The sequence below is a fragment of the Mustela nigripes genome, chromosome 11, assembly GCF_022355385.1.
Source record: "Mustela nigripes isolate SB6536 chromosome 11, MUSNIG.SB6536, whole genome shotgun sequence".
NCBI classification, from domain to species: Eukaryota; Metazoa; Chordata; class Mammalia; order Carnivora; family Mustelidae; genus Mustela; species Mustela nigripes.
This window is the reverse complement of record NC_081567.1, coordinates 4151296-4162029: the sequence shown is the minus strand read 5'-3', so window position 1 is coordinate 4162029 and position 10734 is coordinate 4151296. Positions and strand designations below refer to the sequence as shown.

The 10734-nt window shown below is 54.8% G+C and overlaps 1 protein-coding gene across 1 annotated transcript; it reads left to right on the top strand.

The window, feature by feature from the left end:
- The first annotated feature begins 6595 nt into the window (after positions 1-6595).
- On the top strand, positions 6596-7573 carry LOC132026469 (olfactory receptor 10AC1-like). The gene has a single exon (XM_059414369.1). The coding sequence runs from the start codon at positions 6596-6598 to the stop codon at positions 7571-7573; it is 978 nt and encodes a 325-aa protein (XP_059270352.1).
- Positions 7574-10734: the final 3161 nt, after the last annotated feature.

Below are 10734 nucleotides of genomic sequence, written 5' to 3'. Positions count from 1 at the left end.
CATTCCAGATAATTTTTTTAAATGACCGATCACACATTACAAAGATAGTTTGTTATTCTCCATAGCTGATCTGTCAGGTTTCCTGGTGAATCTACAAACAAGTGAAATTGTTTTCTCTGATACTGTTCAACAGCCTGCGTTAAGACAGATTGTTCTGACCCCCTCAAAATGTTCATAGCCCCCCTCAAAATGTTCAAACAAGATTCACTGTCCCCAGGCTATCTGCAGTGTTTACTTTTCCCTTTCCCTCTTTTTTAAAATTTAAATCTCCCACTTCCTCCCCCCCCCTTTTGCTTATTTAGGACTCAGTCCAGGATTTTGATCTCTGCTGTACACAAACAGCATGATAATGGTTAACTATATGGCTTTGCATTTTTCTTTGACACCAAACACAAAGGTATATATTTTTATGTTCAGAAACAAGCAAAACTATATAAGCTGCTAAAGCCAAAAAAAAAAAAAAAAAAAAAAAAACCCACATTATTCTCCCTTAGGGAAGAGGAAAGAGAACAGTGGGGCAGGGAGTGAGGAGGGTCTCTGGAATTCTGTCAATGTTCTGTTTTTTCACTTTGTGAAAATTCAGTTGTATCATTATTCTGGGTAGTCTATCACATTTTCTGTAAGTCTATCACATTTCAATTGTAATGCTTATTTTTTTAAAGATTTTATTTATTTATTTATTTTACAGAGAGAAATCACAAGTAGGCAGAGAGGCAGGCAGAGAGGAGGAAGCAGGCTCCCTGCCAAGCAGGGAGCCCGATGCGGGACTCGATCCCAGGACTCTGAGATCATGACCTGAGCCGAAGGCAGAGGCTTAACCCACTGAGCCACCCAGGCGCCCCTGTAATGCTTATTTTTAAAATGATAACCAACATCTCGTAAAAATAACATTGGATTCCTACTTCACATCTTACGGGGTAAATTGCATGTCTATTAAGCACTTAATTGTTAAAAAAGAATCAAACCACAACGTTTGAGAAGAAAGGGTGGAGAAATAATTTTTATTTCAAGAGTGTTTCGAGCGTGATGTGCAACCTAGAAGCTACAAAAGAAAATATTGATGAATCTGACTACATTGAAATCAAGCAATTCTCCACGGCAAAACCCGCCATAAACATCAGAAGACACATAGTGAGCCAGGAAAAAGATTTGTAATTCCTCCTACAGGCAAGTTGAAGTCCTCTAATATGTATATTAAAATGGCTTGTAATCAATAAAAAGCGAAGAGCCACAAGCAAATAGAAAAAAATGGGGAAGGAAAGGGATACGAATGAACAGTGCAAAAAATAGAAATGTCTTTTAAAATAGGAAAAGGAGGTCAACTTCACTTACAGAGAAGTGCCAGTTAAAATTATGCTGAGACAGCGCATTTCTACCAAATCGAGGACAGTCCGACAGCATCGTGTTGGTGAAGGTGGAGGACGAGCTGGTGTTTTCGTATATTCCAGACAGGAGCCGTTAGTGCTATAATAAAGACAGGAAGTAACATGTGGATCACTAACAAAATAACTAAGAAAATTTAAAATGGTTTTAGGGGCGCCTGGGTGGCTTAGTGGGTTAAAGCCTCTGCCTTCGGCTTAGGTCATGATCTCAGGGTCCTGGGATCGAGCCCCGCATCGGGCTCTCTGCTCAGCAGGGAGCCTGCTTCCCTTCTTCCCTCTCTGCCTGCCTCTCTGCCTACTTGTGATCTCTCTCTCTGTGTCAAATAAATAAATAAAATCTTTAAAAACAAATAAAAAGAAAATGGCTTTAAATACGATTTAAAACCCAAGGCATCTGGGTGGCTCAGTTGTTAAGCAGCTGCCTTCGGCTCACGTCATGATCCCAGAGTCCTGGGATCCAGTCCCGCACCAGATTCCCCACTCAGCCGGTATAGCCCGCTTGTCCCTCTGCTCCTCCCCCTGCTCGTGTGCTTTCTCTCTCAAATAAATAAATAAATAAATAAATAAATAAATAAATAAATAATCTTAAAGAAAGAGAGAAAAGAAAAAGCACAAACCCACTGACCCTAATTGCACACTTGCCAAATACAATGTAGATAAGGAAGGATATTAATTTCGGTGTTGGTAGTAACGGACAACGATCAGAAACCCTCTGAATGTCCTTCGGCCCGGACTTGTTCAATAGGTGAGGGCATCTAGTGGAACCTGGGTGTCTCTGTCAGTTAAGTGTCCAACCCTTGGTTTCCACTCAGGTCACCATCTCAGGGTCCTTGGGATCAAGCCCCGCTTCAGACTCTGCACTCCTCCGAGAGTCTGCTTGAAGATTCTCTCTCTCCTTCTCCCTCCGTCCTCCCTTGACCCACCCTACTCACATACCCTCTCTCTAAAATAAATTAAAAAAATTTTTTTTAAATAGCAAACAAAACCCACACCTGGGCATGCTATCCCACATGTACTTAGACCATCTCTATGAGGAGAAGCGGGTCTGATAAAAGTTGTTGCCTCTGGTTTAGAGACAAGGTTCTACACCCTTGGAATTTCTATTTTTTTTTAATATTTTATTCATTTATTTGACAGAGATCACAAGTAGGCAGAGAGGCAGGCAGAGAGAGGAGGAAGGAAGCAGATTCCCTGCTGAGCAGAGAGCCCGATGCGGGACTCAATCCTACTAAGACCCCGGGATCATGACCTGAGCCGAAGGCAGAGGCTTAACCCACTGAGCCACCCAGGCGCCCCAAATTTCTATTTTAAAAAGTAAACAAAATGAATGCCTAAAATGGTTAAGATGACGATGGAGCAATTGGAAAAAAGGTGTAATTCAACGGAAACAGGACAGCGGGCTATAGAACTGTCCGTTTCCGCAGGGCTCCAGTCCTCTCTGCAACGGCGCGGTGAGACATGAGAAGTCCATGGTGCTGAGTCTCGTTGCTCTGCATCTTGGGGTATTTTCCGGTGACAGGGGCGGTGGTGGTGAAGGCGCCCACCCCCACCCCCGCCACCAGCCGCCCCACTCTGAGATCCAGGCTGTTGACCACCGCTTAGTTCAAACTTCGGCACGTTCTCCATCCCAGTTTACCCTCAGCTCCCGCCACATTCCCTCCATCACTGCAGGGAGGTGGTGGCCTCCGTCCCCCCGGCCCAGAAGTTTCCGACTCTCCCGGGACACCCCAGTTCAGATTTCCCAAGTCATCCTTCCCCACTCATGCCTTTGGAGACCACCGTGCCCCTCGGCACCGCAGCGTGGGGCCAAGATCGCTAACGAGACCCTGGGGCTTTGGATGAAGCCAGACCCCTAAGTGGGCCCCGGGAAACCTATTAAGTCCCTCTTTGCTTACGGCGAGCGACCCCGGGAACAGAGGCGGAGCTCACGGGAGAAGAGGGGCACGATGCGGTGCAGCCAGGCCTCCCCCCGTTTTCTGCAGAGTCCTCCTGTAGCCCGCTGCTACTTTAAGATTTGCGTCCACAGAGGCCCTGCTGTTTGACCTGGGCTGTGAAGAGTGAGTAGCTTTCCAAGTGGGGAAGGACACTCCGATGCGGAGAAGGTGTGATCGGTCAGGGAGCGGCGGGAGATGGTGGTACGTGCAGGCTGCGTGCAGGCTGCGGCTTGACTTGTGGGGAAGACATGGGCAGGAGACAGGGGGGCGGGGACCGACAAGGTCCATGGGTTTCATGTTGCAATGGCCAGAACTTGCCCTTTTTCCACCAGGATCTGGGTCCCCCGTTCAGCCCAGACTAGATCTCCCGTGCTGGGCATATCCCGCTCTCCCTCCGGGGTAGTTCAGTGAGCAAGGTGTCCGGCCAGCTGAGATGCTGAGGCTTTAATTCAGGCAGTAGTTTGGGGTCTGGTGACCCGGAGTCTGGCTTGAACGAATGAATTTTCAAATTTTGGTCTTTTTTCTTCAGGGATGCCATGGAAGATGGGGTGCGGGTGCCAGGGATGAGAGCAAAGCCCCTGCTGGAATTCGCCAGCTTTAAACCCCTGTTTGCAGTGGAGCAGAAATCCCGTGGTGGTGGGCTGGGGAGGTCTCAGGTCCAGAAGCCTGGGGGACATAGAAGACTCTCCTCTGTTGTCTGTGCCTCTTCTCGGTCTCTGTCCCTTTCTGTCTTTCTCTCTCCCTGTCTCTGTCTCTCTCTGGGTCTCTGTTAGCCCAGAGCCTGATGAACCCCTCGTGGTAGGGATGGTCTTCCAAAGGCTGAGTGGCTTCCCTCCTGCTCTGCCTGCGGCTGCCCTCAGCAGTCGCCTCTGCCTGTCCCTCGTCATGTGCCTTGTTCTGTTTCTCCCCCTCAGAATCTGCTTCTTTCTCCCTCCTCCAGGCCCCTTTCTCTTTCCCCCACAACTGGCTGGGGAGGGACCCACAGACAAGGCAGACACAGAGAAGAGCTCAGACTTCAAAATCAGACCAACCTGGTGACCTCTAGCTAAGGGAGATGCTGTGTGACTGCCCCAAGTCTCAGCTTCCCCATCTGTGAATTAACAGGGATAGTGACATGTCTGCCTCCCAGCAGCCTCACAAAGACCCAATATTACTGTGCGTGGGGTGTGTTTAGAGCACACCGTCAGGGCTGGACGTGTGGCAGTGACTGTCACAGCGGGGTTGTCGCCGTGGTCCCGCACCACGCCACCCCCCATGCCCCTCGGTGTTGGGAGGGAATATGGGACTGTTGCCAACAAAGGGAAGTTGGAGGCCCCTGTCAGTGTCTCTGGGGAACTTTCCAGAAGGCTTTGTGGAAGAGGTGCGGGGAGGGTTTGGGGAAGAGAAACTGAGGCCGGGCACTTGCAGGCTTTGGGGGCTTGGCCTCACCTACCTCTGGCTCTACTGATGTGGCCTTGAGGCACCCACCGGTGCGGGGAGGGAGCAGCGGTGAAACAGGAAGGAGCAGCGGGAGGGGGTCCGGTCGGAGGGAGCCCCGGGCCGGTGGTCCACGGGGGCCTGAGGGACGGCCACGGCGTGGTTTCGCAGTGAGGACCGGAAGGTAGCCGTTTGGTCTGGCCAGCTGAGGGTCCTCCGGTGAGCTTGCATGAGGCTTCCGAGGGGTGCAGTTTTAAGGATGGGGGTGTAGGAAGAGAAAGGTGAGAAGCAGAAAACGCCTCTTAGTCGAGTGAATGAAGGGGACAGCAGGCCCGCAGACAGGGACACAGACAGGAGGCAGACATTTGGGAGAAATGGGAATGAACTCCCTCGCTTCCAGGAATTCAGCAATCAGCAGACATGACTCAGACTTTCCAATCCAGGAGCCTGAGTTTAGCGCAGTTGCCATGACAACTGTAAGACAAGAGGGTGACACCTGGGAGACAGGGGTCTTCACCCACGTGTCACGTGTGACGTCAGCCCAGCTCTTCCCTGTAAGTAATGTGGGGACTGCAGGGTGTTCCAGGAAGCCCCCCCCCAACCAGGCCCCCGTGTGCAGAGACAGATCTGCTCAGGACAGGCGTGTTATGCACACCACGCGGAGCCCGTGGTGTCCGTGAGGCAAAGTCAGAAGTCACCCGGAAGGTCAAAGAAGAGAGAGTTAAGCGAGGAATTGTCATCTGTCTTTGGAGGGTCCTTCAGGTGGGCGGTGCTAAAGGCAGGAGGGCCGGCGGGGGTCCGCTGTGATCCCTGGGGGAGAGGAAGCCTGAGAGGGGAGAGAACAGAGGTGCTCCTGCCCAACTGTCCTGCGGGGGTGGGGACGGGTGCCCATCCGCAGTGACTTCTGACTTCGGAACTGAGCCCGCGGCTAGCTCCCTTCACATAAGGTCGAGGAAGGTTCCTGGAGAAGTGACGCAGTAAGTAGTTCAGGACAGATTGAGTTGGAAGCACGGGCGGGGGTGTGGGCAGTATTACTGATGGTCTTCGGCTCAGAGAAGGGAAGAGGGTCTGCGGGGGGCTCGGGCTGCACGTCACAGCTGGGGCCGCGGGCGTGGGCGCTGCCGCCCACGAAGGCCGCTGTCCGCCGTAACACGGAGCGGGTGCGCGTCTTCCCCGGGATGGAGTCAGAATGGACAAGCCCAGGATGACCATGGGGGGTGTCCTGAGTCCCCCCTAAGGGGAGGGCCAGAAGACATAAATAAGACAAAAGACAATGGCCAGGGCAGGTGAGGACAGGAGGGTGTGCGGTCTGTCCTCGGAGAGCCTGGGGTCTGACCTCCCCGGGATGGGCGAGTGCAGGTGGTAGGAAGGGTCTCTGGGGACAGGAGACTCTGGTGCTGGTCCAGCCCCTCACCCCGGGCTTTGTCCCAGGAGCGACCATGTCCATACCCCAGAACCTGCTGCTCCGGAAAGAGCCCGTCCCTTCAGAAATCGGACCCCTCAGGCCACTGTCCACTCAGGTACACATCCCCGCCTTCCTCCCTGTAAGGCTGGCCCGTCGGGCAGGGGAGCTGTGGGCTCCACATGCTGGACGGACCTGGGGACTGGGTGGACAGGTGTGCAGAGTCCCCTGAGTGCCCAGAGCACGGAGGCCAGAGGAAGAGCGGACGGTGGCTCCAGACATCTGAATTCCTGGGGGAGGCTGGGCTGAGGGCAGCAAGGGGCCGAAAGTGCCAGCTTGGGGACAAAGCCCGGTGTCACTGGTGGAAGGGACGTGGGGGCCATCCGTGTGTTTTCTGGGAGGGATACGTCCCCGTGACCCTCCTCTCCGGCCCGCCCGCCTGTCCCCCCGCAGGTCCCGACATGAGCTCTTGGCCAGACTCCAACTGGACCGCGGCACAGGAGTTCGTGATCCTGGGTTTCTCCGGGTGGCCCCAGGGGCTGCGGCTGCTGCTCTTTGCCTTCCTCCTGCCGCTCTATCTGGCCACGCTGGCAGGAAACCTGCTCATCCTGGGCCTGGCCATCGTGGAGCCTGCCCTGCACACCCCCATGTACTTCTTTCTGGGAGCACTGTCCGCTGTGGAGGTGGCCTACACGCTGGTGCTGACCCCACGCATGCTCGCCGGCTTCCTGCTGCCGCCAGGGGGCCAGGCGGTGGCCCGAGCCACCTGCGCTGCCCAGATGGGCCTCTTTGTGGCGCTGGGAGGCTCCGAGTGCCTGCTGCTGGCTGCCATGGCCCTGGACCGCTACCTGGCCATCTGCCGCCCCCTCTCCTATCCCCAGCTCATGACCACGGGCCTCTGCTGGTGCCTCCTCGCCTCCTGCTGTGCTGGGGGCTCTATCCTGGCCTTGGGGCTCACCACAGCCATTTTCCAGCTGCCCTTCTGCCGGGGTGGCCTCATCAACCACGTCTTCTGTGACCTCCCGGCAGTGTTGGTGCTGGCGTGCGGGAACCGCCAGCTGCAGGAGCGGGTCCTGCTGGCGGCTTGCCTGCTGCTGCTGGTGCTGCCCCTGGCCCTGATCCTGCTGTCCTACACCAGGGTGCTGGTGGTCATCCTGGGCGTTGGGGGGCCTGCGGGCCGCCGCAAGGCCTTCAACACGGTGGCGTCACACCTCACGGTGGCCGTGCTCCACTATGGCTGTGCCACGGCCATGTACGCCAGACCCCTGAGCAGCCGGGACCTCGAGGAGGACAAGCTGGTCTCGCTCATCTACATCAGCCTCACGCCGCTGCTCTACCCCGCCATCTACACGCTGCGGAACCGGGATGTGCAGGGCGCCCTACAGCGGGCAGTCAGCGGCAGGACGCCAGGGACCGTCCACCAGGCTGACATCAACTAACAGTGTGAGCCAGGGGGTGACTGTCCTGAAATCTCCTTCATTGAGGGGAACCTCACTGCTCCAGAGCCATCTGTGGCTCCCCAGGATGGGCTGGATGGAAACACGGTGTACAGTGTATGAGGACTCCAGAATCGGACCACAACCTGGTTCTTTGGCATCCATGCACATTCAAGCTGAACAGTTCCTGCTGTGACCATGCCCTGTGGGATATTCCGCAGCCCTTGTCTCTACCCAGTAGATGCCAGGAACACACCACCGCTCCCCCACACTTGAGGTGCCCCAGAATGTCACCAGACGTAGCCAGACCTCACCCAAGGGGCGAGGTCAGCCCTGGCTGAGAACAGCGGCTCTGACGTCTGGCCACACAGTATCTACTGAAGAGAAAGGAGCGCATGCGCAGGAGGTTTCCAGCTGCGTTACTGATAATAGACAAACACCGAAAACAAGCCAAGTGTTCATGAACGTGGAACAGACACAAAGAAGGGGCGCCTGGGTGGCTCCGTCGGTGAAACATCCGACACTTGATCTCGGCTCAGGTCATGATCTCAGCGTCGTGAGTTCAAGCCCCACATTGGGTTCTGTGCTGGGCATGGAGTTCACTGAAGATTCTCTCCCTCCCTCCGCCTCTGCCCTCCCCCCGCCCCACTCTCTCTCCCCCTCTTAAAAAAAAAGAAAGAAAGAAAGAACTAGACACCAACAACTTTGTGGCATATTCACGTGACAGAATTGGACACAACAATAAGAAAGGGACACGTGTTCCTGTTGGCAGACTCAGACATGACACTGAATAGGAGAAGCGAGACTCCGAGAGTACACACCAAATGCCCCGCTGCTCATAAGGCCAATGACAGACTCATCAGCGGTGGCTGATACCGTAACAGGGGTTACCTGGGAGAAGGGTCTGGGTTGGCACAGGCACCGGACAAGCTCTGTATTTAGATCTGGCAGGTCATGACGTGGGCATACATGTGTACAAATCCCCATCAAGATGTTCACATCAGGTCTGTGCATTTTGCCGTCTATAAAGTAAACCACAGCTGGTTCGACTGTTCGCCAAGTACGGCAGGACTTCGGGATTGCCATGACTTTGGCTCGTGCTGCTTGATGCCCCTGGTACACTTTCTTCCTCTCCTACCACCTATGAACATGTCTTCCTCTTCTTGATGACAGCGGCTGCGACGCCAAAATAGAATTTCAGCATGCGCTTCACTTCCCGCTCGCCCACCCACACCCCCCACCCAACTACACGGTGAGCTCCCTAAAGCCAGACCTCAGACCCTGACCTTCTAGTTCCCGATCCGTGAACTTGGTGGTTGTTAATAAATATGTGATGGGAGGAACAAACCATGGGTGAACTTCTGGGTTCTCTGGGGGTCTCACATACAGGCTACAGGCCCAGGGGCAAAGCTCTGGAGTCCTACCAAAGGCAAGAATCTGTCCAATGGAGTCCTCCTCTGGGGTCTGTTGTCAGAGTGTCAGAACTGGCTGAAAACCTCAGCTGGCCAGTTCTGGGGCCCAATTTACCAATCAATGCAAGGAGCCTGGGAAGCAGTGGCCTTGTAACTTGGCGTCCGAACTGCATCTAGAAAACTCGGCAGACCTGATGGTACCAGGGCCAGAGGTCCAGATCGTGCAGGAGGGAACTCTTCCAAGAAACATTCCCCCTCCCCTAGAGTCCCATTCAGACACTGGAAGTCGGAGAGGCTGGGGAAATGGCCCATCTATAGGGGCTCCCTTGGAGCCCGGGAAGAAGGGAATATGTGAGGTCACACAGGGCTCCCAACTGCTTCAGATGGCTCGTGACGGGGTCTCTGTCTGGCTGGCTATCCACCCACCCATGCCACCTGCTTTGTCACCTTCCGTGTCTCCCTCAGGCCGGTGCTAGGAGGAGAACGGGATATCCCGATGCACACAGGAGTTCTGGCTCCAGGCACCAGAGGCAACCTCCATCCCCGCCCCACTGAAACCACCAGGTAGGAGAAGGTCTTATATGCTGAAGGGCCGGTGCATGGCCGTCTGTGGTTGTGCATGGCTCTGGTCTGGCTTGGCTCTGGGGCTGGGCTTTGAGGAGGGGCGCCCCACCGGGTGTGAACGACCGAGCAGCCGGGAGCTGTCCGAACCCCTCCTGCTGCACAAGGTCCTTTAGAATCTGGCGAGTCTCGAGACGCATCAAGTTTCGAGTTTGGAGTTCTTTTTTCCTTTATTGACTGATGTTGGCGCTCTCAGTGATGCGTAAGGACAGTAATCTCAGTTGTACAGCACAATTTGATAGATGCGTACAGTGTAACGTGATCACAAGCACAGTTAACATCATCTCACATTTGCCGCATTTTCCCCCTTGCGATGAGAACGTTGAAGATTTACTCTCTTAGCAGCTTTCAGACACGTGACACTTTCTCGTTTCAGATTCTCCACCATCCCCCACCGATCTGACCTTACAGACCCTTACTGGAAAGGTCTGCAGTGGCTGTCTCCCCATGGCCCCTTCCGTCTCCGGGGTGTCCCCGTCAGCCTCCCCAGGATATGAGGAACTTGCAGCAACGTGACAGTGAGAGGTCCCAGGACGACCCCCAGGCCTGGCATGTCAGCGTCCTGCAAGCTGCCCAGCCCAGGGTCTCATCTGTGGGCTTTGACTTTAGCGAGGAGCTTGCTAACCTCCTCGGGCCTTGCAGGGGGGCGCTTGGACCATTGGCATCAGGCCACTAGATCCCTTGCCACCATGTGCCCGGGGTGGGGTCCACAATAACCCACAGGGTCGAGGGCCAAGGTGTACAGCCACAGAGGGCACACAGGTCCCTGAATGTGAAGGCCCCTGGGGCACCAGGTAAGATGAGGAGTCCCGGGGCCACCTGGGAGCATAGCTGGCGGGGAAGGGGAGTCTCTCTGTGCTCTAAGGGCACATCGGGCCCCTCTATCATAGCCCACACTCCTGTCCTGGCCATTACCCCAGGCAACAAGTGCTCAGAGCCTCGTCAGGCAGGTGCTGAGTGGGAAAGCTGGCTCACTCGAGGCCCGGCACCCGCTGGGGGAACTCGTTGGGGCATCAACAGGTATAAGACAGACCCACAGCATCTCAGACTCCGCCTCAGCCCTTCCAGGTCCAGGAGGACTCTGGTTGCTTCTTTCCCAGCTCGCCCTTTGGGATGGGAAGAACTGTGCAC